Consider the following 22521-nt stretch of genomic DNA (forward strand, 5'->3'; position numbering starts at 1 on the left):
AACAGCACCAGTTCTCCCACTTGTACACAGTTTTAAGGTACTTGGCAGGTAGGTTGTTCCAGGCATCTTGGAGAATTTACCTCAGTTCTTCAGAAGATTTAGGCTGTCTCAGTATCTTGTCTCCTCATGTAATCCGAAACTGACTCCATGATGTTGAGATTAAGGCTTTGTTAGGGCCACACCATCTGTTGGAGGACTCCTTGTTCTTCTTGTGTCTGAAGATGGTTCTTTATGACTCTGACTGTATGTTTGGGATCATTGTCATTCTCCAGAATTAATATGGCACATTACATACAAATGCTTCTTTGATGGTGCTGTGTGATGGATAAGAATCTAAACATCATAAGTGCACAAAATGTTTGCACAGTACTGTATATATATTTACTATAAATATTGCATTTCAGTTCTTTAAGATTTTCTGGGGAACATTACCTTCCCGTCAGGTAGCATCATTTCAACATCTCTTGTTAGATTATTCAGTTGAGAAAATATGACAGTGTATTAATGTCATGAAAGTTTATATTTTATCCAAATGGCATCCTTCAGGGAAAAACGCGAGCTAAATGAATGCTTTGTTCTGAAAATTAATTGTTTACCTCATGACAGTCATCAGCTGGATGTCAAACTTCTCCCTGGTCTCAGAGCTCATGATTGAAACATTAGAGAAAACTTAAGTTTCTTTTCACTTTAACATCTTGATAAAACTCAAGAGGATTTTATGTGGAAAAATATCTCCCAACTGGAGAGGCATAACACTACCTGCTTGTATGTGTGTGAGTGTGTGTGCAGTCAATAATCACACAAAAAGCAATTTCAAGCAGTTACAAATCTTTAATTGTCAAAAGTTAACACTGTCAAATATTACTGTTTCTGTATTTATCATGTACGATTTCTGTTTTAACCACATTTCTAAAAATCAAATTTTCTATGTTCAAAGATAACTAGTTAAGTAAATAGTAAAATAGATAGTCAATACAATGGCTAAATAAATGAATTATGACAATGAAACCTTAACTATGTGGACAATAACATGGAGAAACACTGAATCCTCTTTAGAGATTCTAGCCCAGATGGTGTAAAGTGGCCACAAGAAGTTTCAAGATGTACAGTGCATCAGCACTGCAGTTGGCTTCTATTTAACCTTAATGAAAATGTAATTGAGAAATAAATGAAAGAGCTGCTGATCAGTGAAGTTTAATTATGCTTCATTGGGAAGTGCATTTTTGTTTGATGCTTGAATGATAACACTAGGCCTGTCCAAAAATCCTGCAAAAGTATCCAACATTGTCACACCATGCAAGTCCACAAGGTTTCCTGCACTGTTTCAGTCAGCCTCACTGAGTCCTGCTGTACACACAAATACAAAGACAAATATCACAGGAAATATTATTGTGAATGGCAAGCAATGCTGGGTAAATGTCATGTAGAAAATGAGCACTATGAAACTGTTTTCAATCACGTAAATGTGTACTCTGACTTACTCACAATGTGGGGGAAAAAAGAAATATGAAAAGAAAATGAAATGGTTAATTGCATTTCAAAGATTCAACATGAGAGTAGTACAGGAGTATAGGAGGAGTGTGAAGACAAAATAGCACAAACTAGTAAATCACACTCCCTCATTCAAAGTACATCGTGTTCAGATCCCAGGATGCATCTCTCTTGGTCAAGAAGACACTGGAAACAAGAGATGCTTTTGTTGCCTTCTGGTTAATATTTACATTTCAAACTTTTTGCATCACTGTCATCAGTAAAGAGAAATTCACTCAGTTCATTTGAAGCTTACCACTGTTGCATTCGAGGGCTCAGACATCCTTGCATAATCACAGATTTACTGAACGCCTTGGAGGGGAGAATGGTGGTTCAGTGCTAGATCTGGCAACCCAAGAGGCTTTGAACTGCTGTATCTAAGATCCATTTTTAAATGCTTGTAGGTCTATCTATACTTACACCATCATATCTCACTGGATGCGCACATTGATTGTGATATTCCACCGATAAGGTTGATGAGATGAAAAGGTTTATGCTGAGAGGAGATCACTGGAGATGAAGAGCTGCAGTAGTTTGCCAGACAGCTTGCATAGAGAAAGCTCCCGTCGTCTGCACTCTTCTACCTTTCCAGTAATTCTATTATGCTTCCAGAAATCCAGAAAACTGCAGAGGGGATGCTGACTTTTCCTTCTTTTGCCCTTTGTACCGTTTTCAAATGTGTTTCCAGTCTCCATTCTGCTTATCATGACAAAATTGCTTCATATTTGCTACATACTTCATATACTTTTTTTTGGTCTTTTTGTCAATTGGGAAGATATGCAGCAAGGGAAAACCATAAATTATCTAAGATAGCCCTCAGTCAGTAAAGAAACAGTAACAGTCAACAGACAGTGCACAACCATACCCTTCATGTGGGAGCATAAAGGGACGTTTTCATACAAGACATTTTACAGCTAGAGTTTTATCTACCATGAATTATAGAGTTACTGTCTTTATAAACACAAACATTTAAAATTTAAGGGTATAAAGTAAGGAACCAGGTTTCAAGTCATCACTGCTTGTCACACAGTTTAGTCTTCAGCAGTAGACTTGGACAATCCTCACTTAAATCCCCCCCCCAAACCTTAATTAAGTGTGATCATGTAACCTGCACAAACAGTTGGCCTTTACCCAGCGGATCATCACCGGTCGCTGCTGTAGGTGTCAAAATCACTTTTTGTGGTGTGGTGGTGCTGGTGTGTGTGTGTAAGTGCAGAGAGGGGGTGTCTGTGTGTGTATGGGTGGTGTTACAGGGGGGGTTTCGGGGTGGTCACACCTCGGTGCTGATGGCTCGGGTATTGGTGTAGAAATCGGGAGGGCGCCCTCGCTGAGTCTCCCTCAACAGGGAGCCTCGGACGGCGGGCAGCGGCATCGCCAGCGCCTGGTTCTCGTAGTGTGTGGGCATGTAGGTGATGCGCTCGCCACCATTGCGCATCTCATCAGTGGTGCGGATGTAGAAGGGGGAGTCATAGGGTGAGCAGGTGGGGCAGTAGCTGCGTCGCCCCCCTCTGGGTTTGGCGGGGTCCGAGGATCCAGGCGGCTCTGGCGGTGACAGGGACAGCGGGGTGATGATTGACCCGTCCAGGCCGGTGACACTGCAGGCGTTGCAGGCAAAGTGTTGCTGAGAGATGGAGCCACTGTCAGACCCATTCTTCTTACAGCAGTAGTACTACACAGAGAGAGAATCACTCTGTAATTGCCTTGTCAAACAAAAACAGTACGTTCTACAGTCTACTTTATGAATTGCTGAAGTATTGTATTTATTATGGCAAAGCTAACATATCAGTGTTTGAACTCTCCACACCGTTGACTGTAAATTTTTACAGTATTTGCAATTAGTATTCTCAAAATTAAGATAATATATTGTGACAATGAACCATAATGTTAGGAAAGGAAAGATGGAGGGAATGAGGGAAGTGAACAAAGAGAACAAAAGACAATCTCTGAGGAAAAGAGGGGAAGGACAAATGCAACTGCAAGAAGAGAAAGGAAGGAATGAAGAAAACACTACTGTGTGTAAAGATGCTTACACACACGGATATAAACAGCGGCGTACCTGGAGTCTACAGTAACAGAGCACAGCTATGATACACAGAAGTATCACTGTGGCCAGTATTCCTCCGGTTATGACAACAGTTCCAGCTGTCATCCGACCAGCTCTCCATCAAACTCTGTCACAGGTACAGGAAGTCACATCATCAACGACAGGCTCTCGACAAGTTTAATTAAATCACACAAATGTCAGTGTTACCGTAAACAGAGATGCAATCTGCTGGAATGTATTTTCTAATGTTAGTATGGTAATAGAGCAAACTGCAAAGGTCATTTTGTAATTATGTGAAGTAAACAGAGAACATGCAGTAAATAACTTAAATACAGGGATACATTAATTTGTTTGTACACCTCCAACACAGTGGTAACTCCTTCCCAAAGACATTAACTACCACCATAAAGAAACCTCAACCTATATCTTTTGGAACCTCATTCACAAAACAGCAGCTCTGCTTTTTTAAGTTAAAATGACCATGCTGTTAATCTTCTATATCTAACCGAATGTTTTCCACACTCACTTTTGCAAATACAAATTTTGACTAGACAAAACAGGGAAAAAAAAACATATTGTGATATACTCACGTTCTGCAAAGTTGCTTAACACCTGAAAGTAGACAAATAATAGAGGTAAGTAAATTAAATATCAGACAGACAGTTTAAATAGATAGATAGATAGATAGATAGACTTACATCAGAAGAGTGTTTGAAGGTTGCAAGGGTGAAGAGAAGTCTAGTCACAGGTCAAAGATTAGAGGTCACACGGTTGGAGAGCCACACTGTATGAACATCTCTGAGAAGAGATAGAGGAAGCAAGGAGAGAGGAAAGGAAGCAGGAAATGTAAGGAAATAAGACGTGTAACAGTTTTTTACTCCACAAGGTGGCACCAAGAGAACAAAAAAAGTGTCACACACACACACACACACACACACACACACACACACACACACACACACACAAACCACACAAAATAACAGCAATACCTTATCTGTAGTGTGATGCAGTACCAGTACCAAAGTTTTGTTCCCTTGGAAATACCATGAACAATTTCATTTATTACCACAACAAAGTAAGAACGGTACAATCTTCATGAACATATTCATTGGCAGACTGATGAATCACGCTCAGTTGTAAGGTGTTTACCTGAGACTTTTGTAGAAACTGAATCATTTAGAATGAACACATCAGTCCCAAACATATACTCACATTCCTGAGCAATGTCTCTCTCTCTGTCAGTCTCTCTGCCTCATCTCTCTGCTTCTACACTCTGTAACGCTGCATGTGTGCGTGACTTTGTGTGTAACTGAGGAGCAGCAGTAAAAGTGATTTAGCAGCAAGGGGCTCAGTTGGTTAGGGGTTTAATCTGCACGCTGAGGCTTGTCCAGGTGAAGTGAGATCTATTCCTCCTGACGAAAACATGTCGCATTCGTGATTGAGGTGGAAGGTGGAGGAATTTTTTTGTGTAGTGAAAAGAAAGGTAGGATGAAAAGAAAGGAGGGAAGAAAGGATGGAAAAATTGAATGTAGGTGAGACAGGAGGAAAGAGGAAGGAAGGAGTAAAGGAAGTGACACTGTGGGAACAGATGTGTATAGAGGTTGACAAATAATCACACACATCACACACACATTCAGACATCAGACAGCAGGAATCATAAGTGACAAGCTCAGAAATGTGGTCATGCAGAAAAGTGCGAATGTGAAAATGCGTGTGTGTGTGTGTGTGTGTGTTTGTGTGATAGATTAAGTCTGTCAGTCCATCATTGTGCAATTAATTAGAGACCAGACTAATGAGATCCTAAGCCTGCAGCCTGCATTATCCACAATGCAACTTAACTGCCAACAGATCAGAGATTTTGATGTGCTGTGTTAGCAGCGGCTAATGTAGCCTTGAGTTGCTAGCCTATGAGGAGCAGGCTACAGAGGTCTTATAAGTTCAGTTCTTTCTAACTCCTCACCCTCACATTATTTTCATTGTCAAACTCATAGTCTTCAGATGCTGAGGCACCTTATCAGTATTAGTACTGCTCCCCCTGCAACAGTCATCGTTGGATCCAGACTACAGTGGCCCTCAATCCTTCATACTGCCTTTCCACATATGCATTAGTACTCCTGACCTGAAATCAGAACTGCATCACTGTCCAGTATTTGTCATGTGTTCTTTCCTTTCATCCCTTTTTTGGCTTAGGGATGATTGTGTCCATCACAGTGACACTCAGAAATGGATCAGTGTTAATGTGCATGTTTGATTTAAAATATTCAAATGGTACACTGGTATACTCTAGTCCACACATGTGGACAAAGACCTTTTATGAAATATGGATACAGGGAGTAACTGCAGTACAAACAACAAAATAACTCAAAATGTGTTGAACATCTCAAACTGATGACAAATTTCATTTTGACTGAGTTTAATTTTGATCAGAGAACCTGAATGTGTTTCTTCATTCAAAAGACAATGAGCTGGAAGTGCTGTCAGACTCTGCACCAGGGGAGAATAAAAGGAGGTGGTGCTGCTGCTCCCACAGGCAGCGATCTGAGCCGCTACACTGGCACCGAGCTCATAAACCATGTTTCTGTCAGAAAGTACACTAGCCTTCAATTATTTGTGGAGACCAAACGGGATGGCAGCCGACAGATTCCTCTTAACATCATTCATCATAACTCTCTCCAGTGCGTGCAATCTCAGATTCAGTACACCACACTATTTTTCATAATTAATGCCAGCACAGTGACTTGTACTGCAAGGAGGAAATGGAAATGGAGTCACCGCTGTCACCACATCATCCTTTACTCAGACACACACACAAAACAACAAACAAATACGAGTTTACTTCATTTGACAAACTATAGAGAAAATGTGATATCTGCATCAGCACACACATACTGTATACACACACTTTTTACACTCATACACACACACAGACACATACACATGCTGAGCACAGACGGAAAGAAAGCTGGATCAGTCACCGTTGGGTCCAGATTAGAGTGGCCCTCAATCCCCCAAACTGCCTGAAGAGCCCTGTGTACTGATAAGACTCTCACACACACGAACAAAGACACACATACATATACACAATGCACACATACAGTATTCACACAGGCTAACCATGTCGTTAAGCATTACCAAATAAATCAAGACATCCTAATAAAACATCCATTAGGAAAGACAGCAGTCTTGATAGCACTTAGCTGCAGTCAGAGCACAGAAAGCACCACAGTTTAATTTACTAAATAACCAGTGAACCTCAACACGCACCACACATCTAATTGAATAATAAGAGTTGATACTGCAGTATAACATCTATATATAAAGTCTCATTCATTCACTGTATTTAAGGCAGCAGTAGTCATGTTATTTACAGCTGCTTCCAGCACTCTACATACATTAAGATTAATAGAATTAAGGCAGATAGCAGCTCAGGTATTCAAGGATTCACAGATTTAAAGGAAGCTTTTAGCTTGTTTCTAGACATTTCTGATCTCCTGTGACACTTTGCACACCTCACTTCATTGCTGTCAGAAGTACATTGAACCAGCAACAAGTCTGTAGCTCCATTTCCATCAAAGCGGCAAACATTATCATATGAAAATTAAGGTGAATCATACAAAATCCTCACAGAGTCAGTGTATCACTATGTTGGAGTTGGAGCTGCACTGCATTCTGGGCTCAGCACATTTCAACAGCAGATTATTTTTGAACAAGTTTTTTGCCTTAAAAGCTTGTATCTGCAACATTTTGGCTTGAGGCAGAAAATACATTTTTCATCACTGTTCAAGTTTCCACTCTGATTGACACCTGTCAGTCAACTTCCTGGGTTCATATGTATCCTGAGGCTCTGAGAAATGCTGATGTTTGTGAGGGTTGAGTTCTTATATTGCATCTTATTGCACCACATTATACTCTGATACACTGCAATAAAGGCATGCCATGTTGTATTTGATAGTATTATATAAAGTATTATGCGACTTATAGGGTATGCTAGAATGCATTATGCTACACTATACATTTAGTTACACTGCACTGCATGCACTATGTGTCATGTTATAATAACATACACTTCACTGATGTTTTATGATACATGTCATTATGTTTTGTTATGATTAAATGTAAACTGTATGCTACATTCTGTTGCACTCCATTATGTTAGATTATGCCATAGTATGATACAATTCAGTTCACCACTGTATGTTGATGTTTAAAAGCATTTACACCTGCAATCATCAGCCTCTAATATTTTGTGAGTTTTATCGGCCTGTTTTATCAGCTTGTTGGCACTCAATTGTGCCCACTACCATTACTGCTTCCCCCTATCTCTGTCCTGTAAGGTAGTTTAACTGTAGGATAAAATCTCCTCATGTTATAAAACTACAGGTTTCCCAGATGCTGTTTTTGGCAAATCAGAGTAATGAGAATATCTCATGAGCTACTGCCTTCTCTCCCTCTCTCTCTCTCTCTGATGGAGTGTTCCCCCTGGAGTTTCGGCCATCACTCTTCAGGAGCATCTGAAGGACTTTGACTGCCCTGGAAGATTTTTACAAGATTGATTCTTTGGATCTTAAATTGCTCAGGCCGGCAGTCAGCTTCTGTCAGTCTTTTCTCTTTCAAACACACTCCAACACCATCTGTCCTGTAATATAAAGGCCACAGGTTTGATCCCCACACAGTGTATCCTGCCAAAAAGTTTGAGCCAGATTCTGTTATCAGACAAATGTTCACAATGTCAAAACGGACTTTTTGTGGCATAAAATTCTGTGACATCACTTGGAGATTTGGCTTTTTTGTAATGTAAAATGAAGGATTATTAAATTAACCTTCAGTGCCCCCTTAAAAAAGTTTCAGTCAAGCTAAAGAAAGATTAATGTTATTATTTCCACTAAACATCAGTGTCCCTGACCTGTAACTGCCAAGAAATCTACAAAATCGTCAAAAAGCTGAATGTAATATTATGCTTCCTTTATACCATTCACAGGAGCAGTCTAAACGTTACAGAGGTCAGTTTGTGACAAAGCCTTGCAAAGCCAGACTATATCTCGAAGGCCAAGTAGATTTTAGCAATGTGGTTCAGATTCTGCTGACTGATTTTGGTCCCCGTTCATGTGTTCATGCATTTTTGTTGACTCAAGGGAAATGTACAGCAAGTAGGTTCAAACTTTACTCTCAGAAATCAATAAGCAGAATCAAAAAGCATATTTGTATAATACCCAACAATTGTTTACAATGTATGGTGCAAGTGTAGGGAACATCCACTGAGAATCAATTGTGCAAACCAGGCACCAGTTTAGTCAACACTATGGAGTGTTTGGACTATCGTACTGACTCATCACTTTTTGAAAATTACAACTATTTAGACTAGGTGTTATCAGTGTAAAACATGAATGATCCAGCAACTGTATGACCTGCCCCCCCCCCCCCCCAGTAGATTGACAAGATTAAGCTACCATGTTTTCTGTTATTACAGTTAAACTGGAGGCAAGAACCAAAGACAGTCCAGTAGTCAATAATGGTGTCACAGCAGGTGTAGGATGTGTTTGTGTTGATGTCTAATTGAAGGAGACAGCTGTCAGTCAGTGATTGTTCTTGAAATGAACTTTCATCCACAATTCTGTCAGATCACAGTGACAAAAGTGAAAATGGGCCATATCTGCAAGGTTACATTGACTGTAGTTGTTAATGCTGTTCAGTGAATTGCTCTTTAGGCATATACTGAACTCACATGGTACAAGACAGGACAATGTGTTACTCTGCATGTACGCTCATCTGTCCGGTTGAACTTAATGTCAAACTCTCTTCGATTCCTGACAAGTTGAGGTGTTGGCCTCAGCAGCAGACCCAAATCCCATCTACCCAGGCAATAATTCAAGCAAAATTTCAGCACATATTATTTTGGAAAACCACCATTTTGTCACCAAACTCCACAGCTCTATGGCTGCTGTTGTAAGTGGAGAGAAAACAAGTCGCACATCCAAATGGGATTCATGGTCACAGTTGAAATGTAATTTGTCTAATCCTGTTATCTGGCGTTCCAAAAGGCTTTCCTCTATCTGCTTCCTCTCTTTATCGTCTCCGTTGCGGCCCAGCGTGGGCGTCTGTGTGTGTCTGCATGCGTGTGTAAATGCGTGTTTGTTTGTATGCGTGGGTGTGAAGCAAACACAATTTAGGGGGTCGGTTTAGAAATTGTGGCATTTCTTTTTCATGCAGATTATTCACCGTAAAAGTACAATCATGGGTAAAATGTCAAAACAAAAAGAACATAATCTGTTAAAACAGCACTGAGAAACTTCACACACTGGCAGCTCCAAATGAAATCACAGGATAACTGTTTGGAGTATTTGATTTTAGTTAATGTTGCAAGGTGACAATATAGATCAGTCATGTCATTGATATGCCTGCAGCTCTAATTGTACACACTGGGGAGCATAGAGAAAATGCAGACAAAACATCTGGCAAAAAGTCTCTTTGCACTTAAGTTTCACTTATTAGCACTGATGTTATGTGGCATATTTCACTGGAAACATATGCGCTCTCTAAAAAGCTAATGAAACAAGTCTAAAAATCTACAGCCATGCAGGAAATACAGGAAATGCTTGAGAGGGAGATGCAACAAAGGTTGGTGTTGTAACCCTGACATTTGCTAATTCGCACCAAACACAAAGTGCAGCTGAGGTTAATGTTAATATTGTTTTTAACCCCAACAGGGTAATGAATGTGTGTACCAAATTTCATAGCAGCACGTCTAATAGTTATTCAGACATTCCAGTCAAAAGCCACAAATGTCAACATTACTGCACTAGGAAAAGTCACAGGATTACCAAAGTCAGTGAGCTTCATCATCTGGGGAACGTGAAGGTCTGCTCAAAATTTCACATAATCCATCCTACTAGTTGGTAAGAGAAGTGTAAGGAACCTCACCTTTTTGATCTCATGCCACAGTGATAAAAGAGAGACAAACCGTTTTTCAGTATTTTACAGCTACAGGTTTTTGATAGTAAAAGGCTCCAGATGATAAGTATATTAACTTTCCTGGATACTAACACTTATATGTGACCTTGAAAACCTTCTTCATGTACTGAAGGACCCACAGGAGCTCAACCAACCGTTATCCCATCTTTCCCCTTAAGCTGTCGCAGCAGTTACGGCCCAGCGGGCAGAGATTGATGACACCGAACATTTTAGTTCAATTACTTGATTTTGCTCGAGGTCATTTGGGGCAAAGAATGCAATGAATGTGAGGAACCACTCCCAGGAATGATCCTCTTGGCCCTATAAAAGCACATGATCAATACAGGCGGTAAAACAGCTTCGTCCCCGTGAAGATGGAGGGAGATGGGACGACAGAGAATTGGAGCACAGTTTGAGTCTCTCTCTCCGTCCAATCTGGACCATGTTCTGATGCCGTATATACTGCTGGCAGATTTATAACTGGTGTACATTATGCTGTTATGCAGCTCTCCAGCGTACTGTACTCCAGCCTGCCAGCTCCTGATTCAGCCTTTCTACACACTCACTGTGAGTCAAGATGTGGTGAATACCTTTACTCACATGGAAAGTGAAAGATTCATTACTCACAGCCCATCTGTAACTTTTATACACACAATCAAATTCAATTTCCTCCCATTGCCAGATATCCAGGCCAGTGGGATGGCTATGGGTCTCCCAAAATGACTTTTCCTCTATATGGTCCTACAGCACTTTTACAGCTATTACAGCCACGTGTACTACTGCTACTGCTGCTGATACGACAACTGTACAGCCATTGTGACTAATACTACAACTTCTACAATCACAGTTGCTCCTATTACCCTACAGCCTCTGATAATACTGTTTAAAAATATTTATATATAGTCTTTTTTATTCATTTCAGAGAATAGAACTGTGTAACTGATAGAAAGGTTGATTAGATGACTAAAATAATCTATGAGAGTAGATGGTCCCATGTGAAAGAATGGCTGTTGGTAACAGTGAGGTCAAACAATAGACATGGCACAAAACACCTAACAACAGGGCATAATTATTTTAATTTTTTCCCAAAATCTATCAGCTCCGATCACATCAGTGAAAGTGCTTCTGGTGTCTGGGAGGACTTTCTGGTGCATCCATTAAAAACCACAATGGGCACAAAGCCTTCAGCAGAGAGCGGATAAACTATGACACAAAGGGAGACTGGCTCAAACTTGGTTCACTTAATGACAGCGGTGATTGCATATGAATGAGGAGTCTGTTACAACAACTGACAGAAACTCTAGCCCAATCAATCAAACTTGAATACAACAGAATGAAGACAACCCACTCTCAACTCAACAAAAGCTGTTGTATTGCTGTTTCTCTTAAAATGCTTGGAACAGTATTATTGTACACCTGAGTGGTGTCAGAAAGCTCAGTCCATTTCCCAGAGATAAACTTGCCCAAACACACTTACACATTAAACAAATGTAGACACAGCCAGCCTGGAGCAATTCTCAGTATTACTGGTTGGCCCATAGCTGCTGCGTGTTTGTTTGGTTCAAACAGTGTCTATACCTGTCTGATACTGACTGAATCATATTAGACTTTTGTGTTAATTTGAGTTAACAGAGACAATCACTGCCATCCTGCACATCCACATTCTCTTAAATAACTATCCAGCAGCATTGCTGACCTGAGGAGGAAACAGGAAGTAAACAACCATCCAGTGAGCAGAAGGAACAGGAACACGGAGCAGAAACACAATGTGAGAAGGGCACCTTGTTCCAGTATCGCTTTCAGATAACACAATTTTGCTGAATGCTTTTATTCAATGCAATCAGCTGCAACAGTGGAATCAACATCATTTAAAAAATCACAAGCACTGAGAACAACATTACATGTTGAAGCCAAAGGTCAAACCCAGAGAGATAGTTATACTTTAACCTTTTTCCTCGGTTTTCCAAGATCTTTCTGTGAGCAGGTCCTTCATTGCTCCTCAGAAGGAAATACTCAAAAATTTTACTTTTGTATGCACAATGACCTTTTAGACTACACTGTCACTTTTCCATTGTGAAAACAGAAGCATATTCTAAACCTGCTAAGGATAAGTATGTAAGTTGTACAGAACTGAGACGCAATGATTGTCTACACCTTCTTGCAGGTATGTTGCGGGTCGCTTGCAGGATGAACACGCAATCAGTTAAACATTCAATCACAACCACAGCTTGTTAAGATTCTACAAGGGAACAATTCGAACCATAGAGACTGACATGCTCACACTTCAACCATGGAAGGCTCAAATTGATTTTCGAGTTAATTTATGTCCCGTTCAGACAGATTCACAGGGGAAGAACTTCAGCAGGAAACAGACCTGACGTTCAATATGCCTACAGCTCTGCGCCCCCCTGCTTTACAAGGATTACAGAGGTTTCATTACACTGTGGCTGCTCAGCTCCTCCCCTGCCGTTCTCTCTCTCGCACTTGGCAGCAGCGCGGCATCGTTGAACGCACACCCAGTACAGAGGAAGCTGTAATTACTGTACCTCCATTCTGCTGGTCAGCACGGCAGTCTCATAAAAGGAAATGAAATGGTCCAGCTTCTATCTTTGAGAGAGTAATGTACCACGAATATTACATTAGCATACATTCACACAGACATTTTATCTGTGACAGTTAGTACAGTGAGGGAGCGCAGCCACAGATGGCAGGGCAAGCGGGAAAAAGGCAGGGTTGCAGAGATGCCTTGCTCAGGAGCAGAAGAGCAGAAGGAGGGGTTAAGGTTCAATGAGTTGATGTCCTTGTTTTCCCATGAGGAATTAAACCATCAGATTTAGAATTAGCCATTTTCTTGTAGACTGATGTATTTTACCACTGTGACCAACATTTAGAATCCAATAAAAGTGGATTTTCACAGTTCCTTCCTCCAAGGACCAAACACCCTTTAGTGTATTTCTACTTTTACACTTCCAGTACTATCACTGACTGACATTAAGGTCAGTCTGTTGAGGTGAGGCGAGGTTGTACTATAAGAATAAAACATAGCAGCCATGATCAGTCTGTCAACACAGAGTCTGTAAAGCTGTCACACTATCAGAGAAGTCTTTGCCTGTAAACTATCAGCCTGACTCTGAATGAATAGGTCTGAATTTCATTGTGATGCTCAAAGCTATTTCAACGCATCACTGTGCAAAAAACTATACCTGTGACCTTCGGCTTACAGAACTGTAACTGAAGCCACTGTGCCATCCTGGCAACAGCCAGGGAGACACACTGAAGAGGAAACGCTTCCAGGACAAACAACGACTCGGATGTCCTCTCATCTCTCTGCATTAGTTAGATTGTAGCTCTCATCTCATTGTTTCTATATTTGAGACTGTCATTGATGGTTTCATATAAGTGACTACAATAAGTGTTTGTTTTGCAGACATGTCCATAACTGCTACGCAGTCATGCAGGGAACAGATAAAAGAGATAGCAGACTCTGAAGAAATCCCACAGTCTCCTCACACTGCCGTCACATCTTGAGATCATCAGGATTTTTACACAGACAGCAATGGGACTAATCATCTTAAGGCAACAATCAGATTAAAGGGATATAGTTTTAAATGGTGTGAAGCATGGTTTGATTTCTCTAATATTTTGTTTTACATGGATTAATTTATGCACTGCACCATGCTGCATATAAATGGGATGTTGTGTCTGGTGTCTAAGGCATTTGCTTGCTCCATAAAATGAAAATATATTATGACACAGTATTGTTAAAATTCTCACATTAGTGAGAAGTGTTATTGGTTGATGTGCCCGTAAAAGATACCTTCTCTTATGAAATGGAGTCATTCAAATGTCCAATGTGATAGAAATGTCCACAATATCGTACCAGGAAGACAGAAACAAGATACCACAATACCAGGCCCCACTCCCACCTACCTATATAAAATATATTTTATTGTCTTCCAATTGTATATGTCATGTGACCATTTTGGTCCAATCACAATCGAGTGATCATGCCCGCTGTAAAGGTTAGGCTAGCTTAATTAGCTCCAATAATATCCAAAAATAAATTAAACAAAAATCCCACAGTGTGAACTGATCCATAGATTTGGAGAATCATTACATCCCTACTGGTTTCCAACCAACATCTCTCATGCATGGATTAATATAAAATAAACCCATATATGGTATGTATAAAATGTTGCAGCAGGAATCATCCAGTGTAAAGAAATAAGTGTGGTGGAATGTGTGCAAAGGTAGCCAGTTATATCCCCTATTAACTGTTTCTAAAGACATTTTAAGTGAAGTCAGAATTATGTATGTGAAAACTTAAGGGGAAAGACTGCAGTGAATGAGAGGAATCATATAGTGTACTGAATACATTTGTGATTTCCAGCTGAAAGTCTTGACATCAGCAATACTATGTGGGTCCTGTGACCTCAGACCCTTTTCCTTATTGCAGTTCAATCTGCTCACTCTCAAGAATCAGAGAAACTGCTTACTGCAAGTGTAAATGTTGGATTTAAGCTTCAAGCGCTGCTTGCGTAAGAGGGGTGCTACAGGACGAGTTCTACATTTCAAATAACGATGAATAAAACAAAGTCGGGGAGCTGGTGGGTAGTGACGACAAAGGGCTGAAATTTCATGAAAGAAGATGTTTTAAGATAAAAGCAGGGATGTCCGTGTATGAACAATGAGAAAGGAGTGTTTTCTCAACAGGGCTGGAACAGGAGGTAATTTAAAGCTGAAATATTTGGCCAAAGTGTGAAGGTCATGAGGGTTGGACAGGTGTAGATATTGATCTCCAGCTCCAGTGACCCTCATCCAATTCCCAACTTATGAGACAAGAACAGCTTTTTTAAATGTAAGTGAAGGTATAATAGCTTCAACAAGGATGAAGTGTCCAAGTCATGATTTTAACATGTTTTTTCTTTTTTTCGTTTTTCCTCACATAATGAAGAAAGTAATCTTATTATTAAAGTCTAAAACAGGAAATCTGTGGTCTTATCCTAAAATTTTAAGTGACTGATGATTTGAGGGTAATGTCACTCTCACTTACAGTACCAAAGGGCAGAGTGTGTATATAGTGTGTGTTTGTGTTCCTCAGTGTCCATGTGTGTCTTTGTCAGAATTCAGAAGATTGTATTTGTCTGTGTTTGTGTCTGGAGGTGCGTATCTAACCGTGTGTGAGTATGTAAATGTCAGAGGGCATTGTGTCATTTTAAGGGTGACACAGTGTGTGCGTATGTTTGCCAGTCTGATTATGTCTGGAAGTGTGTGCGTCTATATATGCGCGTGTGTGTATTTTTGATGAGTCACCACAGATACAGCAGCCAGCAGCAGTGGAGCTACATTTGCAGATAACAGCGTTTCTCTTCCAGAGGCCTCCGGCTCTGCCAACAAGCTTTCCTGTCAGTGGCCTCATCCTCACCCAGCGAGCAGGGCTGCACTTCAGAGCTGCGTTCACATCCTCGCGCTACACATCACCTTGCACAATGCACAAGTCACAAGTTGTCATCCCAGCCTGCTATATTTAACTGAAAACAAATGATACCTGCTCGTATTCAGAAGCCTGTGGGAGGATTAATGGAAACTACAACTCAGTGCTTTCTTGCTTGTTCACACTTGGTGCCAATTGGGGAATCCTGTTAGATAACAGTGTCTAAATATCTACCAAACTGGCTAGAAAAGCAGGACTACTGTTTCACTAAAGGCATGCTGTTTTCTGGCTGTAGTTGAATAGAACGATTAAATGTAATGTAGCCAAAAAATATGGGAGGTTTGGAGTAAGAGAACAAGTCATCACTACTGCATAACCACTAAATCCACCCCTTCTCACCTATTCTTCTTGTGTTTTTATCATCGATTACTATGGACTAACAACAACAAATTACAACATTGTAAAGGAAGGAAGCTTTACTTTTCCCTATTAGTCCCTGGCAGCTGTACAAATAAAGGAGGACAAATAAAGCTGATTTTCAGGATACGTGGCCATCAAATGTGAAAATTATATAACAAACCTACACAGCACATGTGTGCCCACATTGAGACTGTACAGAAAGTATTGTTGTTACATGGAAAAAAACACATAAATCTCAGCATTTGTGGAGCCTTTACCAACAGTTTTGTGGCATTTTGTACTTAATAAACAACAAAAGTTATTTTTAGTTGACTAGTGAATTATCAATTGATTTCTTCACTAGTGACCAGCTGTCGTCTGTTTTTAGAATCTGAATGGTTGCTGAAGTTGTTGGTGGTAAAAACAAGCCCCCGGGAGCTGCACTGGGACATTTGGTAATTGTGACATAATGCCCACGATTGGAAATGCAGATCACAGAAAGATGTTTGGTCATGGCTCTAGGGATGGTAGTATCAGTTGGTTGGTCAGTTGCTGGGTGCATCATCCAATCCACCACTTTGGTCCAGACTGAAATGTCTCAACAACTATTGAGTGAATTTCCCTGACATTTTATACAGACAGTCGTGGTCCCCAGAGGATAAAGCCTACTGATTTAGGTGATCCCCTGAATTTTCCTCTAGCACCATCATCTGGCCAAAATGTAATTTGTCCAAAGAACGAATGCCCACAAAACTAATTATCCCAATTGGCCTCAGCTGTAATTTCTGCTAATTTAGAAATGTTAGCGGCTAATGTTGAACATGGTCAACATTAAACCCTTCAAACATTAGCATGTTCTTGAACTACAATGATTTCCTGAGTGTTACACATGCTCAGAAATGATTAGGTGAATTAAAACAAATTTAACCACTGAGTATATACATATAATATACTAACTGCACAGTTAATGTTTTATCAATATATTAATTTGGTGTCGTTAAGGCATATCAGCCAGGGTCTGCCAGAGAAAGACACTAATATTCAATTGCGTGCTCAATTATGCGCACCTGAGTAGGAAGCGGGAGACCTCATTGGTGTCTGCACTGGGTGAGCAGAACAAATGGATTCCTTATCCTTTGTTTAACACATCCATGGGTAAAAGCAGCTGATGAGGTTGCTTGTCCTCTCTGACACTCCTTCCAGAAACCATCAACCATCTGGAGATTCAGATCTGCTATAAAGAGAGATGAAGTGGTCTGACTGTCTGACTGAAGCTGTATGAGTTGGATGCTAGAGTTTAGTTTCCTGTCCTGTTAATGCTGCAGTGCAGTTTTGACACAGCTCATCTCACCTTAATGTGTGACTACAGTACACGCGACTCACAACTGTACCGCAAGAAATACCAATCCTACAGCTAGAGAAATCTTGAGGGCTTTTCAATAATTCACACACCACTCCTGAAACACTGAAACACTTTCCCCTTCCCCGGATAGTTAGAGACCCTCCCCACCTACCCCAACCCCAACCCAACAAACACACACACACTCACACATATATAAACTGCTACCGCAGCTTAAAAACACTATTTCACTATTAGAGTGGAGTGTCAGCGGGAGGAAGCCAGACATGACTTTACAACCAATAGTGGCCTGAGTACAGTAATCTACCTCCAGAAAGCAAGAGAGACAAAATCTGTGATGCCAACGTTCTCCTACACTAACAATGGCTTTACTTTGATGAAAAGGAGCTCATTTTAAATTCCACACAAGCCAGAATAGGTTTGAGTCTGTAATCTGTAATGATGGGATGCTCTTCTGGCAGCAGAGGCTTTATTCTAATCACAGTTTTCCTTGTATGACAACAAAGCCCACTGACCTTCACATGTTCGTGACAATCTTGTGTGGACATGATGCATGGTTGATGGTCAGACTTAACAGCAAACACACTTGACTCAATTACTTATTTTGACCAGCCTATCTTGCTCCTCAATGCGAGTTTCTTTAATGTATTTTTCAGTTGCCCAACCATGACTCAGATACTTCAAATGATGTAGAAGTGTAGAAAACCTTTAAAATACATACATTTATATGAGGCCAGTGAAAGCTGTGATACTCAGAGATAGTAGTATTGCAGTATCATAATGGCAACTTTTCCAATCCTTAATAACAATCTGCAGGCTGATAAGGGTGTTGTGTATCGCTGCTGTCAGGACAAACAGTAACACCAGACACTGAGTTTGTCCAACAGTTTTTAAAAAGGTTTTGTGAGTCCAAACATTGTCAAATTTTCTCTGTATCACCCACACTGATGATAGAACTGGTCTCCCAGCAGCGATAATGATTTGAGGATTTGTTGGGGTTAATAAGGCAGCTTAGGCTAAACTGTTTCCTAAATTAACTGAGGACGATCAAATATTTAGTTTCCCAGCCAGACAGGCTCTTACAGAACAACTTAGCTCTGACAGACCAAATGTTGCTAACAGCTGGTTATATTTTCCAACAGTAGTTTTGAACTGTTGGCACAGCACACCATTATACAACCTGTGTATTAAATACATTTTGTCTGCTGCTGCTGGGCTAGCTGTGACAGCCCTGACTGCAGACTCCTCTGGGAAATCAGCCCACTTCCTGTTGTATCACAGGAACTGGAGGTGGAGGAATTAAGAAGTGTGTGTACGTGTATGTGTATGTGTATGTGTGTGTGTGTGTGTGTGTGTGGCAGGGTGGAGACAGGAGGATATAGAGAGACTGCTCTACAGTTATTTAGTCACAGCCTCCTCTGTGAGAAATGGGTCAGAGCGGCACGGCACCTGCTGCTGGCTGTTGATGTGGGAGATCAATACAATTCACATACTGTACTTCAGCTGACATGTGCACATAGTGAAGGAATATTTAACTTGGAAGTTTTTTTTGTTTTTGTTTGTTTGTTTGTTTGTTGATATGGTTAATATGAATAAGGAAAACACTGGCTGTACAAAGGGCTAAGTTAACAACCATTTTGTCCCACAAGACAGTCATATTTTAAAACCCTTAGGAGTAATGTTACTTTCTCAATAATTCCTGTTGGTAATGAGAGAATTTTTCCCACAAGCTTCATTGCAGAGACAAACGAAGACAAAAAAAGATGCAGTGATGCCACCTCACACAGCTTCAACTGTTTTGAATACACCAAATTTATGTCTACACCACTAATCCATAAAAAACAAAATCCAGGATTAGAAAAAACTATAATTAATTTCTCTTTAACTGACTGCAGAATATCCACTGCATGTATAGAATAGCCTCCTTCTAACAGCCAAGAAAAACAGAGGCAACCTATATTACAATATGTTACAACATGCTGGAGTGCAGCTAGGTGACATATTGACAGATCAATATTATAAGGTGGGACTAGATACATATAACTTATGATTAAATGTAGTCACGCATCTAATTTGCCCTCTCTTTGACTGAAAGGTTGCATTAAAAGTCATGGAAACTTCAGAACTTCTTTGAATTTTCTACAGATACTGAGTGAAATGTACAGTTACGAATGTGTTTGCTTGGTTACCATGTTCCCATTAAAACATCACAGTATCAGGGGGTGTTCAGTGTGAAATATGCTGAGGCACTTTGAACCATTTTGAACCCCAGCAGCTCCACTGGGAATTGAATCCCTCTCTAACTCCAGCAATGTGAGTGCTGAGAGACTCAGGACCCTTCACCTTCTTCCCTCTCTGACCAAAATGCTTCATGACTGTATGTAATTTAAATACAGGTGGCCCAAGTGGGCATTCAACTCCAGTCGCAGCCTTGCTCTAATCTGCCACCTCTTCTATTTGAAATGATGCAGCCTTTATCAAATGCCAACAGCAGCAGCAGCAGGCCACCCAGACCAGACTGAACCAGAGTGAAAGAAGATCACAGCAGCAGCAAAATGGCAAAACCCCAAGACTCCAGCTCCTGCTGAGCTGCTCCACTGTCACTCCATCTTCCCTGGAAGCCTTAAAGGCACATTTCACGTTGAATTAAAAGTGAAAAGAAGATGATTTTCCCCACTGTAACTGAGTGGGATGTGGTGGTGGTGGGGGGCACTTCTTCACACCAAAGGTCCGAGCCAGAGAAATATCTACAACCCCTGACATCTGAATCCAGGGTCTGGGTAATTGGAAACGTTTTGCTCGGAGCTAACGAAACAGAAAATGTGATCCCATCTCCCTCTTTTCATCAGTGTACATACCTGATCTGGTTACATGGTCCGTTTGTCCAACTCGGGCTAATCCTGTGGAGTTTGACCATGAAAAGCCACCAGCATTCTTATCGCAGCAGGAGAGTGGAGAAGCGCTGTGCATGGGACTGCGGCGGAACTTCTCCAAAGGATGAGCCGGAGAGTCCAGAGCGCACAACAAGGGGGGAGGAAAAACACCCCAACGCTCCCGCCGTGGGACCAGCGGTCTAGAGGTCAGAGGGACGGCTGCAGAGACAGCCGCAACCGGAGGACGACGAAGACCGGAGCATGGTCACGGTGCGACAGCTGGAGCAAACACACAGGTAGGGACGGTGGCGGCGACAACAACGCTTCAGGGAGTGAGCGCCTTTTTACGCACATGTAACCTGTAAAATCGCTGTAACCGTCTCACACAGCAGTGGTTTCCTCGGGACAGCGAGAGGGCAAAACAACCGCCGGGAAGCGTGAAATTGCCGAAATTCAAACGAAGGCATCCAACAAGTGAGGAACGAGAGGGCGAAATGACGGAGTTCGCTGCTGGGCGGACTGGGAGGAGGCGGTGGGAGGAGAGGAGCCGCCCCGCATCACACACACACTACCTCCCTGGCAAAGGACCTGATATGGAACATTTCAGAGGGATAATATAAATATATGTGGAGACATATCTCTGAGAAGTAAGCTGGAGTGAGGTCCCTGCCCATACACAGTCAATGGACCCCACATGTTTGTCAGATGAGTTCCACTTTAGAGTAGATGCCTGGCAGGAAATTATAGGAATGATGTCACTGATACTTCACAGATTATAAAATGCAGTATAACCTGTTATAATCTCCTTATGTGCATCACATAAAGAATAAATTATGAGAAATGCCACAAAATGTAACTGAGAGCCGACCTGTGCACTGTCATGATTGTGATTATAAAGTCACTCCTGGCACATTAACTCTTATGAGCTAAAGAAAAGAACCTGAATTTGATTCAGGATGTTCCCATTAGAAAAGGAGGCTGGGTAATGTGGTTGTATCCTGCACACAGTAAATAAATGCCACAGTAACCACCCCCCCTCCAAACACAGACCACTGAGCTACAGTAATTGATTTGTCCTCAATCACTGGTCCCTTAATCTACTTACTGTTGCAACCAAGTCCACACAAATATCGACAGAGAGGGGAGGCCTGGCTGACCGAACAGGGCTGTGCCGCTACACAAAGTGGAGACGCTCACAGATTCACACCACTGGATCCCAGAAAAAGAGCTGAGAGGGATGAGGGAGGCAGAAGTCAGGGGATTTGGTTTTGGGTTGACACGACACCACAAGCTGCCGTGTTTAAAGTGTTTCAACAAAGAGGAGGTTGAGAGCAGACAACCCTTGAAAAAAGCCACAAAAAGGGCTAAAAAGATGAGGGATTAAACTAGTTCCACTTTCATGAATCTCTACAGTGAAGATGACCGGATGGGCCGACACTTGCTCCTTTCTCTTGTGTAGGAACTCTGTGCTAACTGAGCTCTCTGGTGTCTTTTAAAACTTTTGGCTAATAAATAAATCAACAAGCAGTTTCTCTGTGAAAGTCAAAGCACAGCGAGTATTTGAGTGAGTTCATTTACATGCATGCAGATAATCTGACTTTTCCCTCATTAATGCACCACTTTCACTCTAGAAACTGCTATAAATGTAAAATGTTTTACTATTAAGACACAGTAAATTACACTGTTTCAGGTTTTTTTTTTTTTTTTTTTTTTTAACTAATGATGAAGAGCTACAGTGATAGAATAAAGAGGAGTAGCTGCTGCTGACCATATTTTGTATCCTGGGTAGGAACACAAGAAAGTTTTTGACAGTATTTCTTCAAAACAACAAAGAAATGTAAAGGAAAGCACAGTTAGATTTTGGATATTGACATTTTTCACAGGCAAAAAGTGTATTGTTAGTCTTGCTCCTAAAGTTCCTGCCCCAACAACT

At 41.0% G+C, this 22521-nt stretch overlaps 1 protein-coding gene across 2 annotated transcripts; it reads right to left on the reverse strand.

Moving 5' to 3' along the window:
* Positions 1-811: 811 nt before the first annotated feature.
* On the reverse strand, positions 812-21358 carry fam163ab (family with sequence similarity 163 member Ab). 2 transcript variants are annotated; one of them, XM_018695310.2, is made up of 5 exons: positions 20574-21358; positions 4273-4372; positions 4165-4186; positions 3587-3701; positions 812-3199 (listed from the first exon to the last, which is right to left on the reverse strand). In XM_018695310.2, exons 4-5 carry the CDS (start codon positions 3677-3679, stop codon positions 2801-2803), a joined length of 492 nt encoding a protein of 163 aa, XP_018550826.1. In that variant the 5' UTR covers positions 3680-3701; positions 4165-4186; positions 4273-4372; positions 20574-21358; the 3' UTR covers positions 812-2800. The 2 variants fall into 2 exon arrangements, with proteins under 2 accessions (XP_018550826.1, XP_018550833.1); XM_018695317.2 differs by lacking the exon at positions 4273-4372 and having other exon boundaries at positions 20574-21355.
* Positions 21359-22521: the final 1163 nt, after the last annotated feature.

The sequence above is a fragment of the Lates calcarifer genome, linkage group LG17, assembly GCF_001640805.2.
Source record: "Lates calcarifer isolate ASB-BC8 linkage group LG17, TLL_Latcal_v3, whole genome shotgun sequence".
Lineage (NCBI taxonomy): Eukaryota > Metazoa > Chordata > Actinopteri > Centropomidae > Lates > Lates calcarifer.

What these genes read in the sequence shown, in the direction of transcription:
- fam163ab (XM_018695310.2), bottom strand. Translation starts at nt 3,679, where the DNA reads ATGACAGCTGGAACTGTTGTCATAACCGGAGGAATACTGGCCACAGTG. An exon ending in TCTGTTACTGTAGACTCCAG is followed by an intron (nt 3,200 to 3,586) that starts GTACGCCGCTGT and finishes CTCTCTGTGTAG; the next exon opens with TACTACTGCTGTAAGAAGAA.